Consider the following 26,634-nt stretch of genomic DNA (forward strand, 5'->3'; position numbering starts at 1 on the left):
GGAAGTGTCAGCCTTCGGCCACTAATCTCCCTGGTCGACCTAGCATGCAACCCACATCAATTTATATGGCCGACACTTAAGGCTGTCACGAAGCGTCGAGGGGATTCGAACTTGGGACCTGGCCTTTGGCCAGCCAAGTCTCCACCACCAGGCCACCCCGCGGTGGGTTGAGTACTGAATGCTACAGTGCTCGATTTATATAGTTTTGACGTTGCATTAAAAAATTAGTATTGTCTTATATAATTTTTTTATATTGCACATTTGCACCTAATTATTTTAAGAGAATTCACATAAAATATTTTATTATTAAAATATAAAATAATAATGATTTATTAATATTGAACAAAGGGGCCCACTCATGTTCTCATAGATAAATTGGCTGATTTTATTAACAGGTAGGTCAAAAACTAGCTTTTGGTTGAAGAGAGCTATGTGGCATCTGCATCGTTGTGTAATGTTTATCCGTGTAAAGCACATAAGCATAAGCATAATAATCATCATATCCTTCTTTTAATAACTGCCACTTTCTTAAAAAGAAAAGAACACCTCTTGATTTGTCGTTAACCAAATATATGCTTTGCTAATCAAGTCGTTATTAAACTAATTGGACTTATATGCTCATTAAACAGATATTATTCTCATAAATTTTTCTATGACTCAATAATTAAAGAAGACTGATATATCATCAAAAAATTATCTTGATCGGGCACAAATCTTGAGACAAAATTAAGTTGGAAAGATCCTAAATTCAATCTGGGATCATCTGAACTCTAATTTCAACAAATTATAGTCGAACTAAACATCTCAAAAATATGAACCCAACTACATCAAATTCAACTCAATCCGAGCCAAATCGGTCCAAATCAAAGACTCGAAGCCCATTATGAAAGTTCAAATCATAAATTGGATGAATCGAGCGGCTCGACGAGACGAATTCAACGAGACCAAGATTGCCGAATTTTGATATTATTTAGATTTTCAAAAGCCCAATAAACAGCCCACGATCAAAGGGATCAATATTGGTCGTCCATTGAAATCACTCCTAACTTACCCTTAATCTTACTCATAGTTATTGGTCATGCCACTATAAATAAACACATTATTCCTTATGAAAGGGGAACTCAATCAAAGAACAGAATGAAGAGAGAGAAACTATAGTTCTATTGCCACCAGACTCCTCCTCGACCACTATCGGACCACCCACCGTCGCCAAAATGATGTCGGACTCTGCCTGGTCATCGACTAACTCCGTATGTCCTCCGGGCCACTTACTGATGCCAGACTTCTACTCAACCACCAATTTATGCTAGATTTCCTTCCGGCAACCGACTAACGTCGGACTTCTGCTTGGCCACCAACTTACGACGGATTTTTTCCCGGCCACCAACTAACCCAGACTTTAGCTAAAGCAATGTCTCCTTACATAATATGGATTCCAAACATTCATGATATGCATGTGAATGAGTCGAATTACTTATCAGCTCAAACTAGTAGAATTAAGCTTGAATTTGAGCTTCTTTCAGACATTTAGGGCAATTAAAACAGACGCATACACAAGATTCGAACTCGATACTTCTTTGGTTATAACCTAAGTTCCCAACCAACAGACCAAAATGAGCTGTTTGATCTCAAATTTGAACTCAATTAATTAATAAAACTTAGCCTATATTAATAAATCACTAGCCCTAATTCTCTTTGTATAAAATATACTATTTAAAATATTTATTAATTGCAATAAATATTTATTTATTATCGTGACATTTATAATTATCGTGTGGTACACTTCGCACATGCCACCGGCCTCAATTATAAAGCGTGTCAGAACTACCATTGCGACGCGGTGGAATCATAAGGCCGAAGCCGAGCGGCCGGTGCTTCATTATTCTCCTCTTCCGTTCTTTTATATAATTAAAAAACTTAGTTATTATAATTTTTAATTAGTCTGATCATAATCCGACGGTCACTACGGGCCGGGCCCACTGCGGGCTCTGACAAAGCCCAATCATTTGGTCAGGCGGCGCGGACTTGGACTTTAAAGCCCATCTCCAGTTTCACTGGGCCCCTAAAATCCTATAAGTACTGATATCAAAGGTCTTGACAGTTTGTTTACATTGGGATTATTTGTATAGAAAGGTCTTTGGTGGTTGTTGAATATTTTAATTTTAGTTGGGGTATTTTAGGGTAGTGATTGGCATGTTTGAAAGAGATATATTCATGAACTAGTTATATGATAATGATGTTGATTTGTATGGTTAAGGCTATAGTGCATGCATGCTAAAAGGATGTGGATGTAAAAATTTAGGGTTTTAATTATGAAGATAACTCGTGTTGGTACGATGAATATTGAGTATTACATATGAGATGCATTAGAAATGATAAGATTGTATGAGACTGAGATATTGATATTTGTGTTATCATTAAGAAATGATGTACTTATCAATATAGACCGAGCTGGAATACTATTTTTGAAAAAAAGATTATCAATATTATTGAACAATTTTTTTTTTAAAAAAAAAAAAAAGATAATTGTTATGTGTTGAAAAGTTTGTCTCAGTAAATTTAGTATTTTATATCTTCATTTTGAATAAAAATTCAGCACACAAAAACTAAAAGTTATCGAAGGTAAAAAAAATTAAACATAAAACATAGAAAAGGAAAAAACTATGGGGTTTAGCCTAGTTTAAAAATCCACTATTCATCACGAGATATTAGAATCTTTCTTTTGTCATAATTGAAGAACAAGACGACTATTGAGGAGTAAAATATATGATTTCTCTTTTGTAAAGATTACAAAACTCAATTATTCATAGATGGACAGTTAATATCCAACAACAGTGTTATAACTTGGCAGATATATGTAGACGATGATGACGATTGTTGGTGGTGGTCTTCAACGACGACCGAGACCTAGAAAATGTAAGGGAGCTCTATTCTTTTCTAACTCTTAGACCATTCCTTTTCTGGAGAGAGTAAGACTCTATTTATAAGCTTTTTGATATGGACATTTTGTTAAATTTTGGTGTAATTCAAAGCGCTCCGTCGTATAGTCCATAATGATTCTATTGATCATAAACATTTTCTCTGCAATTAAGTTTCTTACTTATATCAAAATTTAGTGATCTTAGGCTCATTATATTCGTCTCATCAGACTGCTTGATTCGACTATAAGCATGCAAAATTTGGAGATCATATGTTCATTTAATAACTGCATCAAGTTTCCAATTATACATTTTTTATTTTTCTCTTTTTTTAAATTTCCAATTATGCATTAAGTGCGGTATTTGGCTTCATTTAGGTTCAAATAGGAGCACTTTTGGTATGATTGGATCAATTTTGGTATGATTGTGTTCATCTTTTTTAGACTTCTAATTTAACTATATGTTTGTAAAAATCGGAAGTTAAATTATGAATTTAATTTCAAAAGTTTTAAATTTAAATTTTATCTCAAAATTTATGTCTATGATACAAATTTTTCGTAAACATATCAACAATATTGCTTTTTTCTCCTCTAGAAATAATAGAGGTGAAGGAATGCACAAATGAATTATAGTTTAAGGTTTCATATATAAACATATTAGTCAATATTTATCAAATTATCATGAAATTCAATAAAATAATATTATTAAAAAAAATCTATATCACAATTATTATTAACTACCAAACACTAGTAGGAAAAAAGTACAAATATAGATAGGCCCCCAAATCTCTTCAAATTATTAAGACTTTCATTGAAAATAATTTCGGAACTTACCATTTATATATATAGTTGCCTTAAAAGCCATTAAAGCAATAGTACACTTTGAATTAAACATTCACCAATTGGAAGAATATCAATGCTCATCTTATATATTTTCTTAGTCAAAATTTATCTGATTTTTCTGTGTTTTTCTCTCACATTAATGAAATAATAGAGGGAATAACTCCTCGACCACCACCATAGTTATGCTCGACGCCCGAGTAACACCAGAGTTCTGCCCGACGTCCGAGTGACGCCTGAATTCTGCCAGACACCCGAGCGATGCCGGAATTCTGCCCAAGTGACGCCGGAAATCTGCCCGACGCCAAAGTAACGCTAGAATTCTGTCTGACACCCAAGTGACGTCGGAACTTTGTCAGATTTCCAAGTGACGTCGGAATTCTAAGTGATTTTGAATTTGGCTCGAATACACAACTTGTTTGTAATTGGAATTCAATCCGGAACTGAAGCATTGTAATCTGATCGTCCTAAATTTTAAGGACGAGTCAGACTCTTGTACCTCAAACAAACACTAGTGTAATTATTTCAACTCGGCATGACCTCATGGTTTTTTCCCTTTTCAGGGTTTTCCACGTAAAAATCTTGGTGTTATTTCTCTCATGTTTGTGTGCTAGATATCCGTACAATCCTGATATGGAAATTTTCTAACTCTATCGCCGCGTATATCACTACCAAAAAACGCGCGCTTTCGCAGCGGTTTCGCGCAACGGTTTTAAAAACCGCTGCAAAAACTGAAAATTTAAAAATAAAATTATCTATTTTGCAGCGGTTATACCCGCTTCTATTTGCACCGGTTAAAACCGCTGGCATCTATCGCCGCGTATATTCTTGTCCGCAACAATATATATATATATATATATATAACAATAAGATATTTTAGAAATTAATTTTTATACTTATTCAAGAAAAGTTTAAGATCAAGAAGAAAATGAATGGGAAGAGAGTACAAAGTTGAATGTTGGTCTGAAGACCGGTCGATAATGAAGAATAATTACCCACCGAAGACAATAACTGCCTGCGATAAAAATTTAATACTAAGAGGTACACAGCTTATTTTTATGACCAACGCTCCTTTCATGTGATAAATCATACATATGAGGAAGAGGGAATTTTGTATGTTTTTTAATGAATATTTTTATTTATTTTTATCCTTCAATCATTATTTTTTATTTTAGTAGCATAATTTTTTTAAAGGATAAATTATGACATAAATCTTTTTTTTTTGTACTTAATTTTGTGATTCTCATAAATCTATAAAATTGCAGCTTCTAAACCAATTTGATGTCTCCTGCATGATAATTTATTTAATAAGTGAAGGTAATATGGACTTTAATTATTTTTTTAACATAATTTATTTGCTATGTGCTAAAAAAATTGCGACGGTTGAGAGAATTTAATATCTTAGCTTTGTATGAATATTTGATAGATAATGATAAAATTAAAAAATGTGATACCGAAGTTCGTACATGTAAATTTAAGAAGGAAAATAATGTGAGGCTTTGTGAAATATTCGTTCTCAGAAATTCGGGTAAATGTTCATTTATGTTTGTTAATGTCAATTTGATTAGCAATTATGAGTTTTAGAATGCTTAGAGGGGCCTTAGGTGACCAAGGTTTAGGGGCAGAAGTGAAAATCATGTATGTGAAAATTTCTTAGTGGGGGCCATGACATTGAACTCTTGGGAGAAATGGAGAAAAAAATAGGTTTAAATCATTTCAAGCAAAGATAAGTGTCCCATTGAATAGACTGAGTCTGGTAGAGGGCAGGGGATCAAATTTCTATAAGGTACTTATGAATTTTGTTGTTCAGGTTGCATTTAAGCCTTTTGTTTTAATCATTATAATATGAATTATCATTATTAAGTATTTTTTAAGTATTTTGAAAGAAATATCATGTAATATGTATTTTGGATGTATATTTTATATTGTTTTGGATGATTAGTTGGCTCTGGATGAAATGAAATGTTGAGTTGAGAAATATATAAATTTATGGGAAAAGTGTGTTTAAATCCCTCACTTAGATCTTGGGGCGTCATAGTTGATCTGCCTAAAACGATTCCACTAGATAAATATTAGTTACAAGGATTTTCTAGTCCACCAGTTTGGAGAATGCAGGATTACAAGTGTATTAATTGTTTACTTAACTTCTTCTCATATTAGTAAAAAGTACTATTAAAGTGGTAAAAGATGAGAGATGAGCAACATTTAGAGAGTTATGGTCAAAGTCAAGTGGTGGTGGTTCAAAAGTGATGTTCAAGTTGCTTCATTCTGACGACAGCGACAATCTAACATCTATAGTTCATTGATAGTTAGGGTTGTGATGGTACTTAAAATCTCGGTCGACCTAGCGGGCAACCCGCACCAATTTACCCGAGACGACGGTTAAGGCTTACACTGCCATCTAGGGGATTCGAACCAGGCATCTGAGCTTTGCCCAGCCGGTTCTCCACCACACAAAGTAAGCAGCAGTGGGTGGTTTAAATCATTTCAAGCAAAAAGATAAGTGTCCCATTGAATAGACTGAGTCTAGTAGGGAGCAGAGGGATCAAATTTCTATAAGGTACTTCTGAATTTTGTTGTTCAGAATGTATTTAAGCCTTTTCTTGTAATCATTATAATATGAACTATCATTATTTAAGTATTTTGAAATAAATATCATGTATATGTATTTTGGATGTATATTTTATACTATTTTGGATGATTAGTTGGCTTTAGGTGAAATGAAATGTCGAGTTGAGAAATATATAAATGAAAAAATATGTTTAAATTCATCATTTAGATCTTAGGGCGTCACACTTGATCTGCCTAAAATGATTCCACTAGATAAATATTAGTTACAAAGATTTTCTAGTCCACCAATTTGGAGAATGCAGGATTACAAGTGTATTAATTGTTAACTTAACTTCATCTCATAGCGGTAAAAAGTACTATTAAAGTGGTAAAAGATGAGGGATGAGAAACATTTAGACAATTATGGTCAAAGTCAAGTGGTGGTGGTTCAAAAGTGATGTTCAAGTTGCTTCATTCTGACGACAGCGACAATCTAACATATATAGTTCATTGATAGTTAGGGTTGTGATGGTAAGATGACATAACTCAACTGACGGTTGTCTGACAAATGTGGTCGGGTGATGGTGATCATACTATGGTTGTCAATAAGGGTTTGATGACGATAATCAAGCAGTTATCTAATAACGATGGATGGAGTATGGTCAATCAATAGCAATTAGGCAATGGTCTGATGACAAAGATTTAGTAGTGATGGTCTGACAAATTTGGTTAGGCGACTGTGGTTTGATGCTAATAGTTCGAATGTGTTTGATGGCAACAATTGGGTGATGGGTGATCGTCTGACAACTATGATTGGGCAATGGACTTTGGGCGGTGGTGATAGTTAGATTTTGGTGGTGAAGCAATAGTGTTGGTTGAGCAGTAGTCTGATCGTTGTGATCGAGTGGTGCTCCAATGATGGCAACCATGCGGTGTTTCGATGGTAACAGTTGGGTGGTTGTCCAATAGTGAGAATTAGATGGTGATCGCTCTGGTAAAGGTGTAGCATTCTTCAAATCTCTAAGCTATTTGCAATATGCACTCCACTCCCCTTCATATAAAGATGGATGGTCTTTTTATCATTTTTGAGAGATGTCATTTTCATAAATATAATCAAAGTTTTAAAAACTTCATCAAAAAGTCTGCACTAATTCCCTTGTTCATAGAAAATTCTTTTAATATTTAAGTATCTTAATTATGCCAGAATTAAGAGATCTTAGGCTCATTGGATTTGTCGCATCAGTACACTTGACTTGATTATATACACGAAAGATTTAGAGATCGTTTGATCATCTAATTAATAACCCAAAGATTTTATGCTTCAAGTGCTTGATTTGGACTCATTTGAACTTAGATTGGATCACTTTTTGAATTGATGGGTTCATATTGTCAAGCCAGTCCATTTAACTATATTTTTATTGACATCAAAGTCCAAATGGTCCTAAATTTAATTATTAAAAATTTTAATTGTAATATGCATCTAGATTTGTGTTTGATCAAGTAAATTTTTTTGTTGTGTATCAATACCACATAATTATTAAAGAGAGCTAGAATGCAACAATCATAGACAATACAAAGAAAAATTCTTTGGGTAAAATTTGGACAAAGCCCGTAAATAAAAATATAAAAAATTAGATGTTGATTTTCAGCCACGATAGATTCATTAATGGAGATATAAGGGTCATCACTCTTACCTTAGGTGAATCTCACCTAAGAGATTATCATAAAAGACTAACAATACTAAAATCTTAGCATTTGCAATCTCATCATATAAAGATAATGGTTTTCAACAATCAACTCTCTATAAACAAAAATAATTAAGCAAAATTTATAGTTAATGCCCCCAACTCACTCAAAGTAATAAGACCCCATTCTTACCAATAAATAACAAGATCAAGCCTAAGTTAACCGAGATTAATTTCAACTCTAAGACGTGCCTATCATATCAAATTGCATGAATCAAAATTGGAGTGATGAACTATCCATGACTATGATAGAATCCCGATGGATCGTAAGGAATAAATGACAATTCCAGTTCGTCGGCAACTTTAGTTAATGATAACTTCAGGCTTGCCAGCAACACTAGAAGAAGAGAAAAAGGAAAAAAGAATTACCGCTTTTTATTCATTTGTAATGTCTCCAAATGGAGGTTATTTATATTGGCATAAGAGTAGACATATTCACTAATTACTTGTTAAGTACCTAATAACCCTAACCTAATTTAAATACCTAGTACATTTATTAAGCAGTTAATCTATTAATCTATTTCAAATCCCAATCAAACTACCCACAAATGATTCTTATTAATCCATTAATCTATTAGTTGTATGAATCTAAGCCAGTGTGTTAATATGTTTATGTCTACTTTTAAATTAGGGGAAGACTAACATAGCACTTTATGTCATTGCCGAATCAAGAAGTTGTTTACTTAGTAATTCCAACATCGAATATGATAAAATCATAATCATGAAAGTTACATAACATAATCACAATCACAATCACTAAATTAGAATCTCCAATAACTTACTTTGCAATATTCAAATCATCATCATTTATATCTTAAACAAAACCATCATTTACTTCTAATTATTTCAAATTACAAGCTAAGAATGAAGAAATAAGAATCCTTCCAAAGATCCACCTCTTTTTCTAAAGAGATAGTCTCTCTTTTTGCTTACTAAATGAATTGAGCATCAAATCTTGATGGAGCTATAGTCTTTTCTTTTGAATAATTGTGTGTAGGATGGGACTTATAGTACCATAACTCCTCTTTTCAAGCACTCTAAACTTCTTATCTCAGATTTTGCCAAAACAATTTTCAGATAAGCTTTAGCACATGCCTATGGCCAACCCTACTCTATAGATTTAGTCAAAAAACTCAACCAATTCACCAATAATATTTAATGGGTTGAAACTATGAAGAAAATCTAATATTATATGATCTGAACTTATTGTAATAGCTATGATTTGTCTGATCAACCCTACCCAGTTCAAAGATAATCCATATGGATACTATTAACTGTTACTTTCAAGGAATGCTATTTATATTTGTATACTATAATTCTAACTTTTATTTAATTACTCTTATTTCACTCTCTCAATAGTCAAGATTATAGTTCTCGAAAACTAGAATTCAAATAATAACTTTTTAATGAATATCATCCTATAATGTTGTAGCCAGTGGCGGAGCCAGAAATTTTGTTCAGGGGGGGCCCTAACGAAAGCCGTGCTCGAGGTCATGACTCGTGAGTCGCGAAAGAGAAGTAAAAGGGAAAACAAACTATTGATTCTTTTCATGTGTCCAAAAAATAATATTGGTGGCTTCTCTGAATTAATAAATAACTTAAAAAGGAAAAATCACAAAAATTATAGCAGGATTTCTCGTTGACGAATTTGTTGCTCTTTTAAGCCACTAAAACAATCAACTTTAAGTCTATTTAGGCTTTCAATTTTAGCTTTAGCTAAATTAATAATACACAATATATATTTGGTTGGGTGCGCTGTTATGAGTGCGCGGCGGCCGCAGGCATGAACCCGAGTCAATTCCGGGTTCGACAAGAACCCAAACAAAAACCCAATTTTGACGCCCTATGAGAACCCGATTTTGACCCGAAAATAACTAGTTTAATTTTTTACCTTAAATTATTTTATCTGTTGGTAAAGGAGTTGTAAAAAGAGAGTGCAAGTCTAATGTTTTACTAGGTCTTTCTCTCACCATCTCCACTCACATCTTTCTCCTACTAAAAATAGTCTAAAAATTATCAAAAAAAAAAAACTTCTTGTCTCTCCTCTCTCCTCTCTCCTCTCTAAATAAATACATTGCCTAAATAAGCAGCACACTAGCACATGTAAGCAGTAATATAATAACCAGTTTTCGAAGAAAGTAACTTCCCAACATTCTCACCATTTTCTCTCCCTACTCGATCAATATTTTGGCTTTAGGCGCCTCTTGCTTCTAACCACAACCTTCCACATTTTTTTCCTGTCAAGAAATTATTTGCTAATCCACAATGACGTTATACAGATCACACAGAATCACAATGATGTTCCTATCTTTCTCCATCCACATTTAATCGATTAAACTTTTGGCTTTCATATGCAACATTTAACTATTCCCTAAAGCAAAAAAAAATTTAAAAAATATACATAAAAGTACTATGCCAGGCTAAGTACAAGCTTTATTTAATCATTCATGTGGAAATAAATAAGCACTAAGTGTCCTTTAATCAGTTTTTTTATACCTGCAAGTTCCTTAGAAGACTTGTCTTTCCTCCATGCAGCATGTGGCTTTCCTGTATTTTACATTCCAAAGCTTTGCTTTTGGAGTTTTGGTGCGTCTGTCGATGCCTTGCAATTGAATATTTGAATCCATATAAGCCAAATTATGGGACCTTCTTTTAACATGGAAGAATCATGCTTTTGCTTTAATTAACCTTCTCGCTTCCCAATGTATTTTATGTGGATATTGGCTGCCAAAATGTAAGCACGATCACATATATTTATGTGGGTTTCGAATTCTAAGCTGAAGGTGGGCGGCTTGAGAAGGATTAATTATTCTGTGCGGACGTCGAACATCGAACGTCGTTCGGAGACCAATCAAAATGAGTCATATCACCCTTTTGCTGTGTACCGTGTCTCGATACTGCTCAGTACCACTCGGTACTGCAGGTCAGTATGTGTATACACTATATAACTTTGTACACAATATATGCATACACTGTATAATATACACACTGTATAAAATTACATATCACCCTTTATGATTAAACTATCACATATATTTATGTGGGTTTAAAATTCTAAGCTGAAGGTGGGTGGCTTGAGAAGGATTAATTATTCTGTACGGACGTCGAACATCGAATGTCGTTCAGAGACCAATCAGAATGCATCACATCGCCCTTTCGTTGTGTACCGCGGCTCAATACCGCTAATTTGGCTGCACCTGATTCACCTCCAGACATAGAGCTGCATCCGGCCTCCACCCAGAATAATTTCTCCTTGAGAAGTGCAATTAACTGTGGTATTTATAATTTTTTATTTGTTGTGCTAATATCAATGAATTGGAAAGAAAGAAACCGAGGATCCATGGATGACACGAGTTAGACTGATATACTTTTAAAAGGGAGCTTTTATGCATGAATATTTTATATTACTCATTCTCATTTTTGAACAATTAAATATAAATACATTTGAACTAAAAAAAAAAAAAGAGGGATGATTTACACTAACAGTTCTGATAACACATGAACAAATGATTTTTTTTTAACACATGAACAAATGATGATGAACAAATAATGATAGATGTTTAGGACTAAAGTTTCTCTCTCTCGAGAAATTATCAAAATAAATCATATCGTCTGTACACAAGTTGTGTATAACTTTGTACACAGTGTGTGTATACACTGTATAAATTACATCGCTTTTTATGATTAAAGTCCGGACACTGTCCAAATTTCTCACGTAATAATTTCTTCTCTCTCCATACGCCACAAATAGATAAATAATATAAAGTTTCTGTGGCTTAGGTTCATCTAGAAAAACACACATTTTCTCTCTCTCATCCACACATGGAGATAAACAATATAAGATGAACAAGAATTATATTCTCTTTCATTTAAAATAGCTCTCTATCTCAAAATGCGTATAAAAGATATAACATATAACAGGACTAATAACTCTCTATATCTCAAAATGCGTATAAAAGATATAACAAATAGGATGACTAAAGCTCGTTCATATTAAAATAATAATCTGTCTCTCAAGTAAATGATTTAAAATTTATGGGAATTAGAGCTACTTAATATATACTCTTATCTGGCACAAATGTCTAGAGATGAACTTTTCTCCTTCGAAAGGAAAATTGATTAATCTTAACAATTGTTTATTATGATTTATATTAAAATAATTGTGTTACAAATGTAAATAATCAATTTTTATAATGATGTAAGCATTCATCTAGCATATTAAATTTACAGATAAAAGGAATAAAAAAGGCAGTCATCAACCCTACAGTAGATTAAACAAATTTTTTGTTTTTTTTACTATAATCAGCTTAGTTCTGAAGGTCATATTGATAGTATAGTAAACGTCACAATGCTTGCAGTTTCATTCGAGCTGGTTGATATTATAAGGAACAATCTCCATAAATAACTACAATATGATCTTACTTAATACAACAATAAACTGCTAAGGTTAGTTGAGGTGGATCTTCAAGGATCAAAGTCAACATAATTACATTTGGGAAAGGTCGATGCATATTTAAGATTCGTTTGGGACGGCTTCCTTATTGCTTCTTAAAGCAACTTTCTAGTACAAAAATTGAAATTTTTGTTCAAAAAAGAAACCTTGATGTTAACTGTTGTTAATCCTTATTCGATAAAAAGAACAGCTACGGGGTCCTGCCTATAGAAACATAGCACAACAACAGCTGATTCTACCTTGCCAGAAATCAAGTCAAACTTGCAATGGAAATCATGGATAAACAGTTTCTACGTTGAAAATACAAAAGAACAGGGGTTAACTGCAGAAGCTCACTTCTCTCACTATGATACTTTGACTTAATTTCCAATGAAGTACTCATAGGAAAAGTATTTTGGGAAGCCTACCAAATTAATCATGTAATGTATATATTTATGATGGTTCAGAACAATACCATAAAGATTATTGTGAACTTGCAAACCCAAGAAATAAATAAAAACATCAAAATTGTTCATATGAAATGTCGCAGAAAAATGTTGTTGCAAATGGGTAATTAGTGTCAAATTTATCCCAATACTAACAATATCATTAACATAAACCAAGGAAAAAAGCAATATCATCGGATGTCGTGAAAATAACAAATGATGAGTTAAACTGGCCATTTCAGTCCATATAGAGAGTGATTTACTTTACATTTGAGGAGAGGATGGGAAACAGCAAGCGGTAGAACCAATAAATCTCCACCTTGAGATGTCCATGAAAAAAAAAAAGTATTTTTAATGTTTATTGATAGAGTGGCCATCCTTGTGAAGCAACAATAAGATTATCATTTATATTGTAGCCATTTTAGCTACATAAGCAAAAAAAAAAAAAAAAAGATTCAATTAATTTCATGTTCTTGTTTGTACCAAAAACAACTAAATGCGTCCTTACAATCCATAAAATCACATTAAATAGATTATCATGAAGAAAGTCAACAACTTTCAGCATGAGTATCATGTGATGGAAAAGAAAGAGACCTGTATTTCCCAAAATTTATTGGTTCAACAGACAAAAGAAAGAACAGAAATTTGTTTTTTATTATCCAATAAAAAAAGCATATTAACTGAGATAAAACAGTAGAATTAAGATGGCTTAAATGTTTCTCATGGGTCATTATTTTGTTTAATTGCAGTACAAAACGATAAAACAACTCAGAAATAGAAAGGTGTGAGAGAAATAAGCATCCCACTTTAGGCCCTTCGTGGTATCTTCTTCGTCATCTGATCAGGCATAATACAACCATCACAAGAGAATTGAGCAACACAATTATTATCAATCAATTTATCTACTGAGATGACATTAGTAGATAGCTTAGGAGATATAAGGATATCTTTTAAAAAAGAATTAATATTTCAATAACATTATTAGCTAGCTGAGTATTAAGAGCAAGTTTAATAGAGCATGATCCATGTTATGGTAGAATATTACAAATAAGAACCGATGAACCAATCATATGATTAAATGCACCAAAATTCACAAACCAAGATGAGGAAGGAAGAGCATATTTACCTTATGACCCTAAGGCTTGTAAGGCTTTATAATCATTTGTTGAACCATTTCTGAAGTAAGAGTTGATTTATGTACAACTATAAAATCAATGACATGATCAGCAAAAACCATTTGGTTAGCATTTGATTGATAATTTTGAGGAAGAGTGTGTATTTTTAATAATGTACCCAAGCTTCTTACATTAATTGCAAAACTTTTTTGTAGTGCTGGCAACAATATGTTTGAAGCTCTTACAACTTAAGCATTCATTAGATACATATCTCATCATTTTCCTTTCTCTTAGGTTGCATAAGCAATTGCATTCTCATGCATTTAATTTTGTTAAAAGATATTTTGTGTTACATGTCATTGCTCTTAGCGAAGTAATTCTTTAAGTAACACGTCCAATAAAGGAGAAGGATAATAATTCATCAAATTTGTCTACATAGCTATACATTCAAGACAAAATTTCATAAAAAATTAATCTCTTGATTTGTCTGTGAACCTCTTCAATAACAGCAAGAGATTCATTATGCACTTACATAAATCATATAAAAAAATTAAGACCATAAATTTTGAAATCCATAAAAATGATCTCAGATAGAGAGATAGACTTAGATGTAACTAAAATCTCATATTATAATTGGAAATGTCTAGATGTTTGGTCCTGATTATAACCTTTCATAAATACTCCTATATATATTTAGATCTCTTATATGGTCATAGCTTGAAAATAATTGCCTGGTCAACAAAACTTGAAATCTATGTCATGACTCTTAAATCCAAGATTTGTCATTGATGAAATTTTAAAAATTAAAAAGGCAGGATCATTTTCATGAATATGCACCACAAATTTTTTTCCATGACAAATAAATGAAATCACATACAGAATAATTTTACTAGTATGGCATACAACAAAAATATACAAATTGTCCTATGGCATGGTTGACATGATGTGTTTTTCTTCAACTCATCGAAAAGATACCAAGTGATTGTTGCATAGAGAAGAAGCCTTAACATAACAAATATATAATGTACAACAAGCTTGAATGAATCAATGCTAAAGGGCGATGGGGAAAAAAATAGGATCAACGAGGAGAGTGTTGTGTACATGAATGAGCATTGAGCACTAGAAGCGCTAGAGAATGAACTCTCATAACACATTTTCGAAGGAGAGTGGTGGGCTCTCAGACACACTTGAGGTGGATAAATGGCATGAAGCATTGGAAGAGAGGATACAAGATCGACACAAAGATTAGGCATATGTTGTTCGCCATGCCAGGCAAAGACATGATCAACACATAGATGATTTGATACTGGATGCTATTTAGATTTCAAATACATGATTGTGAGCATGGAGATGAGATCGACAATAGAGAATTGGTACTACAGAGAAAAGGAGGAGACCAAAACTAGATCGTGTCTTTGATATCATGTAAATCATATTAGTGACCTTCACATTGAGGGTTCTACTCATTATATATAAAATATTAGGTCATTATATATAAAATATTAGGATATATTTAATATGAAGTAATGTTTGAGTAATTCAAGTTATCAAATGTAACCTGACAAGAAACCTACAATTGTATTCCTAAAATATAAATATTTACAATTATACGACTTAATTACATATTATATAGCCTTAATTAGCACAATGATAATTTTGGCGCATTCTTGATTGATACATAATATGTAGCTATAATCCCAAATGAACCACACAAGACTTAAAAATGGACACAATGGATATACTCTTGTACATGATAGTATATGGTAAATAAATTTGAGAAAAGAATACAAATATAATTAATATGAGAACTAAGGCAAGAGATTGTTATGATAATCATCTTAGAAAATGGGATTAGTTCCCATTAAATTTGAAATATTAATCGATACTCTTACCCACTTAAACTTTTAGGTTCAATGAGGATCAGCTATAACAGTATACCTGAAGAGGATGTGGTCTGCCATCCCCACCCTAACAATGACTTTTAAGACACTTAACAATGATTTAGCGTAGTGTAACCAGCCAACCATGAGGCAAATACATGAAGATTAATTCCAACAACTTCAAAAAGGATAAAAAAATTCAAAAGCCCAATTGGGAGACTACAGAATGTTTTAAATTGATTTCACATCAAAGCTAGACCACAACCTAAAACAACATACATAAGTCACTACATTAATCATATGTGCGCAAGAAGATCCCAATCAAAAAACATGGCATCTACCGTGGAAAATAAACAAGTCATGCGTGCGCAAATGCTTCATTGGTGTTGAATTGTTTCTTTCGATGACAACCTTAAAATGTAAATTTACATATCATAACCTCCTTTTCTAATATTTGAAAAAAAATGCATACAAAGGGAGATGTATTCCTTGATACATGACAGTTAATATGAACTGAGAAATTGTAGAGCATGGCCAATGTAAACCTACTAATTCCTCATGAAGCTGGAACAATAATAAAAGGAAAATTAAAATAAGTACAATGCTTGAAATGTCAACGATGACTTTGCCATAATATTACAAAGAGACAAGAAATTAAAATAAATTACAAATCTATATTGCATTCTAGGACAAACCTAACCTGACAGCAGCTCACTCATTTGGCCGTCTCCTTCTAAAATGTCTTAGGATGAAACTATCTGCATAGAGTGGATATTTCTTTCTTATCAGACCTTTGATACACTTCCAATAGGAGAAGTCCACAATCTGCCCATCACTTCTTACAATGAAGAGGCAACGTGACTCCTGGAACTCCGGATGTAATCCTACCTAACAAATGGTAGCACAAAGGTTATCTTTGATACAAGATGTAAAATCCTACCAAAAAAATAGCAATATAAAATGCTTTTTACCTTCCTGAATACAGATTATTGGTACCATTTTGAATTTTAGCAATTAAGTATATCATAGATTCAGAAAGTTGAGCTAAATCATTCTTCCTAATAATGGAATATTCAGCTTTATTAGTATTAGAAGTGGCAATAAACTTTAATATAAGTGCAAAAAAAGTGGTTCAGCTTAGAAAGTCCCTTGCAGAAAGAGATAGAGTTCTACCCAGGAAGAACAATAGAGTTATCAGGCAAATTTAACGACAACGCTTTTAATAAATGCTGAACTTCTGAAGGGACTTCATAACAGGAGAATGCACCACTAATACCACCTTGCTTTTCAATCATGACATGAGTAAGTGGTAAAATGGCATTGTTTTGAGCATGAATAGATCATAAAATAAGTAAATTACAAGCAGATCTCTCAGATATAGAAGGCTCTTTAAATTGGCTCATGCTTTTAAAAACCCTCATACATAAAATATGTTTCATAAACGTCAATCCTTTGTAGACATTAATTGAAAACAAGAAATAAAGATCCTCGTCCTCTTTCTTGCTTCTTATCATGCCTCTTTCACGCAACTATTCAGAGCATGATAACAAACCAATATCGTTGCTAGTGAAGCACTAATTTGTGCGAGTTAGTGCTGAATGCTGATGAGCTCTTACAGAAAAGGAGGGCGAGTCAATTGTATTGATACCATGAGATATGAAACCTACAATCATTTACTACATTGATCTTGACCCCTCTATAGCCACAAAACTCGCATTCGCTTCATTAATGGTGACGAACATCGTGATTGCCTTCTTTTCTTTGTTAGTATTTCAATTAAGATCTTTTGCAAACCATGTCACCATCTTCTGCAGCAATCTCCTCCATTTATCTTCATCTTCCTTGGAGCCTCATCATTTATGCGGATGATGATAAGAACCATCACTCTATCGACCATGCTAGTGAAGACGAAGCTAGAGAGACAATGCACAAACCAAAGATCATTCCTATTGAAGGGGGAAAGTCATTTTCTTTTTTAAAGTAGAGAAAAAGTAACATTCTTCAGTAGTGTCAACTCAAACCCTTGCAAACCTTTGTGGGGTCCAGTAAAGAATTAATTCATTATGTTATGAGAGAACTAAGGAGAGGATCACGTAGGAAAAGATTTCTTAATTGAATTCAAATTAAGGAGAGAAATTAATAACGAAAGAAAGCTGTTTTGAGGGGGAATTTAAGAGCTTATTTAAGGCTAGTTCTAGGGTTTATTTTTCTTCATATGTGTTTTGATTTGAGTATTGTTGTAGTTCTTTTTATTTGAGGGCTTCTGGAGAGTTGTTCTTCCTCTCGAATTGAAGAACAAATTGTATCTTTGCTATTTTCATCGTCTACTAGTAAAATACAGGTGTTTTCTCCTAATCTCCTGCAGTTTTCCTCTCTTTTCTACTGTTTTGGCTGATTTTCTTGCTGTGGACAGCAGCTCGCCTTGAGATTTGTTGCTAAAGTGATTAGGGAATACTTGAAATCAAGTATTTCCTATCATAAACATAATAGGTTTTGCTGGAAAAAATAAAAAAAAGGGAAAAAAAGAAAAAAAGATAAAAAAAAAATAATAATAGGTTTTGCTACCTTTAAGAAATGACTATTTTTTTCATTCACCAATATCATTTTGTTGGGAGTGTTGGGGCAAGAACTTCAGTAGATAATATCATGTGTAACTTCTTAGAATATAATTAAAATGTTCAATGCCACTATAAGATTGAAGGATTTGTATGTCAGCAGAGTATCATAGTTTAATCATATTATGAAATTTTTTTAATATATGGTCTGCATCCAATTTATCTTTAGATAAGTATAGCCAACAAACATGAGTATGTATGGTCATCAATAAAAATAATGAACCACAATTTTCTTTTCTTTTTTTCATATTAATGAACCACAATTTGAAGTTGAGGATTTTTATATGGATGGGCTCCATACATAAGTATGTACAAGAGAAAAAAGTTGAGTAACTTTATATGGCTTAGGCTTATAGGTAATTCTTAGGTTTTGGCAAGTTGATAAATTTCACGTTATTTTTTTTTTTCAAACAAAGAAAGAAATAAGTTTTTAAGGTAAGAAAATGTGGTATGAGCTAACTTAAAGTGTCATAATATAATTTGATATTTCTAAGCAAAAGGAGAAAATTCTTTATTAATAACTTTGGAGCCATTCCCTGACCAATTCCAGTCGATCTGGCCTACCTTAGACTGAATTATATCAAACATATCTAGCCTCCAAATGCCCATAACTTCAAATTATTGGCCTAGTCACTCCTCAAACTTATAAATGAGCCTTTAAGACTCGAATCCTAGCAAGTTAACCCCAGAACTTCACTTGAACCTGAGTGCTACCCCATACTTAATGAACTAATCTGGACTCCAACTAAGGTCAACCTAGCTCAGTCCAATCCAAAGCAAATATTCACAAGATCTTTGAATCAATTTCAGGACACTAGATTATCCTATATTGACCTAATGGCCCTAATCTCAGTCCAATCTAGTCTAAAGAGATCTCCCAAGACTTTAGACTACCACTTAGGAGTCCAATGGGTCCACTTGAACTAAGCACAAGTCTAAGGATTACTTCTATGGATTGACCCAATCTCTATTGAGTCAACACAGCCTTTTAAACCTTAACCCTTTGGCTTGATGTACTCTAAGCTATCCTAAAGTGGTCTTGTTAAAACCTAGCCCAAACTTAGAGATCTAGGCACCTAGAGAACCCACCTACATCAGGCCAAACATCCCATGGTCAACCCCATGCGTGGTTCAAACCCAATAGGTCAACCCAACATATTAGCCCACTTAACCTTGACATAAGAGATGTGAGGGTGACCTAACCCGGTCCCCATGTGCTTTAAACTATGGAGTCCCAAGGGGCCACTTGAATCAAACCTGGTCAACCCTAGGAAGTGATTTGGGGGTCTTAGTCAAACCTAGGGCAATTGTATTCAATTGAATTAATTTAAGGCACGATACCCTGCCATATTACACAGGAAGCCTAGGGTCTAGCTAGTCATCTATGAACAAGAGAGTCACTTGGATCAATCCTTTCCCAATGGTCAAACGCAACTCTTCATCTTAATGTCACTTGATCAAACCCAAATGTGCTTAGGGTATGCCTAAACTATTTGGTGACGTGGCAGCCACCTCCCAGTTCGACCAATGGTCATGGGCATAGCCCCCTAAATAATTAAAGCTCCCTCAAACAAAAACATGGATGGGGGATTCTACTCTTTTCAGCCTAAGCAATAGACTCCAACATTCTAGAGCCACTCCTCATTGACTCAAGGAAGAGAGCTATTGCTCTAATGAGGTTTCTCGAGACCATTTCCATTATCAACAACCCACAAGTGATCTCACCATGTCTTCCACATTTCTCCGTTACTAGGGCCCTAGGTTAGTTGTAGAGCTTGTCTGGTAATCCTAGAGCAGCCCTATTAGCCAGGAGAGGCATAACCTTTCATGAAAACCTAAATCCACCATGGTAGAACCCTAGGAAGGCTCTGAGCTCACAATCACAATTGTTAGCGCCACCTTTGGCATCGACAACCAAAGCATCAGCTCCCTTATTTCCTTCCCAATCGGACAAACCCTATTGTCATCAATTATGAAGGTCGAAGCATCGTCATTGTCGACTCCTTCCACTGCCACTAGAGTGCCTTACTCGGGCACAGAGAAGTAGTCATCGATCAATGTTAGCTTTGAGATCCAATGGTCATGATCTCTTCGTGTAACATTCATCCTCCCATTGTTGCATAGGGCCCGATCTAGTCAACTTTGCTGACTGGATAAATGAGGTAAGGGTTAAAAATTAGATATAGCTTATAAAAATCATATCTATTTTATTTCTAATCCAATTTGCATGAAATAAAAATTATTTTTTCTCTGGAATTATTCTCTACATTTTAAAAATAGTAGAAAAATGCTTTATCTCACCATTCTATTTTTAATGCTTTTTAAAAAAATTCAATAATTAATCTAGCAAATCATGCTAAAAAATTGTACAAAAACTTAGGCTTGATATCAATAGAGTGAAGTATTTTTCAGAGAAGTTTCTAGTCATTTGAAGCTTCCTTGATTTGATTTGGAATTTTTTGACGTGAACAATTAATATTAATTATTATTATTTGGGTTAAGTATTAAATAAAAAATGCTAACCTTTCTTTTGTCATTTAATTATGACATTTCATAATCCTTCGAGTGGGTAGGCCATTACATGTCATTCGGTGATAGAATAATAGGAGGTCATTAAAGTATTAATAGAAATCCATTTTTTGAGTATAAACACTTAATTAGAAAAAATTTGATATTAACACACATTCATGTTTTCATGTTTGTTGGAATTAGGCTTATTAAACACTCGATAATTGTATGAAAGCCCTAATTTTCTATTGTATTTGGTGAAACCCTAAGAGGGCCTTCTTCTGATCCCCTAGCCCCAGCTGACATCGTTGGTATGTTGCATAGCTCATTAACTAGTTTATCTGAGTTATTTTGATTCTAGGAACACTGACACCCACTTTGGGTCCCAATTTGACTAAACTAGTTTCACTTCCTAGGTTGACCTAGTTAGGACTGGAGCTTTCCATTAGGAAGAATTTCATATGGTAATATACTTAACATGCATTTGTGAGTCTCCATAGCACTATTTTAGGAATTTTAGGAATATGGACGTACACATACTCCATTTGGATTGCACACTTCCAACAATGGAGCAAGCCACGATTTGGTCACCATTGATCAAACTCTACACTTGAACATTTGTGCATTGTTATCTTAGCATGTCTTAAGAGTGTCTAGAGCATATAGAGTAGCCAATAGGGTTGCAAATGAATCAAGCATTTGACAACCTCTCTTGCTACAGAGGCACACAGATGTTTTTGAATAGATATAGGAAGATTTTTTATAAAAAGATCATTCATTTAAAAATAGAAATCAAAACACTCCTCAACTCGTCTTGCATCTTTTTAGTATTTTAAAAAGATTAATAAGCAAAGAAATTCCTTCAACTCCTAAGCATTTTTATACCTCTATTGCAATAAGATCAGGTCAAACTGCCTTACCACACTTCATTTTCTTTTAGCCACTATAACTTTGGTTAAACTAATACGATGATAAAAATATTTTTTTTTTTTCATTTAGGATACTAAGATCACTAAAGTCAATCGTATTATCACAATTTTCATTAAAAAGATTATCGAAATATCTCATCCACCCTCATTGAATATCCTCTTCTAAAAAAAACATTTTTTAATCTTCATCCTTAATGCACTTCACTTGAACTATATCCTTCTCATATCTCTTTGCTTGGTTAACTTATACATACATCTTTCATCCTCCTTAGATCTAATATATTATATAAATCATTAAAAATTAAATTATTGGTATCGCATATTACTTTCTTTGACTCCTGACGAACCCCTTTGTATCTTTCACAATATTCTGAGCTTTTATAACTAAACCAATTTGAATAACAAAATTTCTTATTTTTAATATTTTCTTACACAATTTGATCCAACCACCAACTATTTTTACTATTAGAAACTTTTTTCTTTTGATACTCCAAGCACATAATTTGTAAAATTATTAATATCACCAACTATTTTCCAACATAATATTAACTTTTTCATTCACAATCAAAATATTGAGATCTTGAATATTACTCTAAAAAATATTTTTATTGGTATTCTTAAAAATCTAATCCTAGAAAAATATTTTACTTTATTTTTCATATTATTCCCATTCAACTTAAAGTTCAAAACTAATAAAGTGATACTAGGTATACAAATTTTCACTCGGATTCACTTAATAATCTTTGCAATCTAAAAGATCCATTTTTCTTATTAAAAATAAATAAATCTGAGTTTTACTATAACCATTTTTATAGGTGATGAGATGATTCTCTCTCTTCTTAAATAAGACATTAACAATTAGAAAATCATCAGCTAGAACAAAATCTAATTTAGTTCAACCACCTTCATTAGTCACTCCAAACTCATAATTATAATAAATGCTATTAAAATCTTCTACCTCTACCAATATATTCATTTAAATCTTCTCCAATAAAAACTCTTTCTTTAAGAACTATCCTTTGTATTGATTATTTTACATCATTCCAAAATTTTAATTTTGAATAGATATTCAAACCTACTTGAGGAGCATAAACACTAATAATATTAATAATCTAAGCATCAACAACAATCTTTAAAGTTATAATTATATCTATAATTCTATTATTTTCTACAATATTATCTTCAAATTTTTATCTATAATTATACCTACACTATTTCTGGCACAACTCCTACAGGAATATAATAGTTTAGTCCTAAACTATCAATCTCCTTAACCTTCTCATTCATTCCTATTAGGTGCTATATGTAGTGCAACCCTATTTAACACATGTTTTTGGAAGTCTGCACATCATTCTGAGAAAAGGTATAACAGGGCATGCAAATAATTATATATGACATTTCACACATGTAGAAAACTGAGATAAGTGAAGTTCATACAGATCTTATAAGCGTACTAATTTCTATCAAGGGCATCTTATTGGTTGAAAAAAAGTGGTTACCCATTAAATTTTGTCTCTACAATGTATATATTTGATCAACAAATGAACTGTTCAGGACATTGGCAAGGTAAGTATTACGACATAGATGAGGCAAATTCTTACTCAAGATGCTGGAGTAATTATAAAGGATTGATAAAATAATTCTAAAACCTTTCAAAGTTTAGTAAAGCATGCGCTGTGAGGAAACTAACTTTGATATACTCTACCCCGCATCCTATCTTCTTTTCACTCTCCGGATGATAAAGTAACAACTTCTCCACAATAGTTTTCTCGTGATCTGAACTTAGCCTGTCATCAATCTCATACCTGCGCAAGCAGCATTCATGATTGAATCAACTCTTTACATATATATTCATAATTGAATCACTAGATATTCTAAGGAAAAGCACAAATATTACTGTCTGCTTGATAAAACTAAAGTTCCCAGTTAAAGTTCTACTTTTCGAGAAAAGAAAAGTAAAAAACTCCATCAATTGTACAAGGGAACTTTGACTCAAATGTTATCACATAAAAGATAATTCATATTTATCAAAATCAAAATGGCTAGGGCAAACCATCATGGTCCAATAGAAAATAGAATGAGATGGTCTTAGCCAAATTCAAGAGTGCAGAACAGAAAACTCCCATTAGGTGAGAGATAATAAGTAATGCAAAAAGGTGAGGAAGACAAATGAGTAGGACAAGTCTGCCGTGGATATAATTTTGCTTTTTTAAAGGTAGTTTAGATTTAAAAGCAAATCAAGCTCAAAACAAAAAATAATTCTAAATAGCAGTTGGATAAGCAGCTGCAGTTGCTAATGATAACGATGATTATGATTTGTAGAAATATGTCACAAACTAGGATAATAATCTCCAGGCAATTTAAAGGTGATGCCTAGTTACTTGCCCTTCCATGGGCCAGAATACATTTGAAGAAAATACCTCTTTTAAATTCCAATCATCATAGAAAGTAAACGATTGTTACTTTTATACAAATTGCAACAAGTTATAAGCACGGCTGTTTCTTAAGCAAAAATTGATATAAACATATGCTGTATTTTTTTGCCTTAAAAGGGATGTACCAACAAATGAAGCTCCCAAAAAATATGTGCTCTAGGATTAATGTGTGCATTCTTATGTCATGGTTCTTCCCAAACCGTCTGAACCGGCCCACGCTTGTGGGCTCCCCTAGGGCGGCAAAGAGAGAGAGGGAAGGGGGCGAAAATTGCATAGGGAAACTATTTGAATATTGGTTTATTTTAGGAAGCTTTTTATTGGTTTTTATTAGGAAGATATGTATTAAAAGATGAAGGGAGGCTAGGGTTAGGGCATGCATGTTCTGAGTTGTTCACTTGGAGGTCATTGGCGTCTTGGGCTCTAGACTCATCATCTAGAGATTGGGAGAGAACGATCCTCCTCTCAAATTGATGATCAATTGTATCTTACTTCGTGTTTGCTTTGCTTTGATTCCCTTATTACAATCTATCGTTTTGGATTGATTTCATCCAGATTTTTGCATTATTCTCTCTGTTTTTACCAATTATTGCTACGGTTGCTTGCAAACTCAAGCATTTCCTAGCAAATTGATATCAAAGCAAGTCTTGGAATCATTGGTGGGCTGATTTTGGTAAATTTCAGCAGCTGAATTTTGGCCGGTGAAGGTGAAAGTTGTTGTTTTTGTGATCCAAATCCAGATTTTTCTTTTTAATCTACAAAAATCCTGATAGAGATGGTGGCCAAGAAAGTTGATGCGCTAGAAGAAAGACTGCAAGGGGAGATGAACCAAATCAAGAGAATAGTAGATGACAGGATTTCCTCCGTGGAAGGGCAAGTAACCGATCTCTGGGACATGATAAAGAAAATATTAGAAATCCACAACCAAATAACAGCTTCAGTGGCAAAAGGGTTAGAAGGGAAGAACACGAATTCTAAAATTTGTAGGGAGGAAGATGAGGTGGAGATCATGGAGGGAGAAAGAAGAAAACCCTATATAGATCCTTTCCAAAGGGAGGATAGAGGAGGTAGGTATGGGGAAAGGCATGGGTATGGGAGAGCGGAGTAAAGGGGTGCTGATTGGGAACACCGGGAGGGATATTATGGCCGCCGAGGTGCTGAATTTGAAGAAAGGAGAGGGGAATTCGAATGAGGTTTGGGTTATGACAGGGCAAGGAAAGACCGGGAGATGTGTGGAGGGCTAAGCACGTGGGAGAGGGGAAGCTATGGAGGAATAAGGGGAAATGGAGGATATCAGAAGGTGAGGAAGTTGAAGATGCATATATTCGAAGGGGAGGATGAGTATGGGTGGATTTATAAGGTGGAGAGGTACTTCGTCATCAATGGGTTAACGGAGGAAGAGAAGCTGACAGCAGCAGGCTTATGTTTAGAGGGGAAGACGCTGTCATGGTACCAGTGGAGAGACAAGAGGAGACCCATCAGAAGCTGGGCAGAATTCAAAGACTGAATAATAAAGCATTTCCAAACCAATCGGGGAGGAGATTTCTATGAGCAGTTCTTTGCTCTGGTGCAAGAGGGATTAGTAGTAGACTATCGTGAGCGATTTGAGCACCTAGCCAGTAGAGTGGAGTGATTATTAGATATTGTATTGGAGGAAAACTTCATAAAGGGGCTGAAGGAAGAGATCAGAGTGGCAGTGAAACTTCTGATACCTCGTGACTTTGGGGAGGCCATGAAATTGGCACAACTAGTTGAAAATCAGAGGAATCTAGAGAGAGGAGGCAGGAGTAGTAGCTTAGGAGGTAATTACAAGATGATGACCACTCATTTAGCACCTAAGGGTCCTGCAACATGAGGAATTCGGGAGACCACCAGGGAGAAGACAGTAGGAGGAGCTAGTGGGGGAAACTTTAAGAGGCTGGCAGAGAAAGAGATACAGGAGAAGAGGGCGAAGAGGTTTTGTTTCAGGTGTGATGAGAAGTATACTCAATGCATAGGTGTAGGGACCGAACTCTTCAAGTTCTCACTGTTTGTGATGACGAGAAAATTGAGGGAGGTGAGGGAGAGTTAGAGGAGGAGATGGAGGAGAAGCTGCATCTGGATATGGCTGAGGTTTTCCTGAACTCGGTGGTAAGATTCACTACGAATCATGCCATGAAGGTGAAGGGGGGGATAGAGGACATGGAGGTGGTGGTGCTAATTGATAGTGGGGTGGGGCTACCCAC

General features: G+C 33.9%; 1 protein-coding gene across 7 annotated transcripts in view; it reads right to left on the reverse strand.

Annotated features, from left to right (window-relative positions):
* Window positions 1-10,456: 10,456 nt before the first annotated feature.
* Window positions 10,457-26,634, reverse strand: part of LOC110115349 (protein DCL, chloroplastic) — a 33,398-nt gene continuing 17,220 nt past the window's right edge. For 2 of the 7 annotated variants that reach the window (XM_020848564.2, XM_020848561.2), the window contains 2 exons: window positions 23,668-23,782; window positions 16,306-16,813 (listed from right to left, as the gene is read on the reverse strand). In XM_020848564.2, coding sequence (XP_020704223.1) covers window positions 16,637-16,813; window positions 23,668-23,782 — 292 coding nt within the window. In that variant the 3' untranslated portion in view covers window positions 16,306-16,636. Of the gene's footprint in view, window positions 10,777-13,624; window positions 13,768-14,056; window positions 14,134-16,290; window positions 16,814-23,667; window positions 23,783-26,634 lie in introns of those variants that run through there. The other 5 variants (XR_002305330.2, XM_028694879.1, XM_020848562.2 and 2 more) reach the window with 5 other exon arrangements.

Source organism: Dendrobium catenatum, unplaced genomic scaffold (genome assembly GCF_001605985.2).
Source record: "Dendrobium catenatum unplaced genomic scaffold, ASM160598v2 fragScaff_scaffold_586, whole genome shotgun sequence".
Classification (NCBI taxonomy): Eukaryota; Viridiplantae; Streptophyta; class Magnoliopsida; order Asparagales; family Orchidaceae; genus Dendrobium; species Dendrobium catenatum.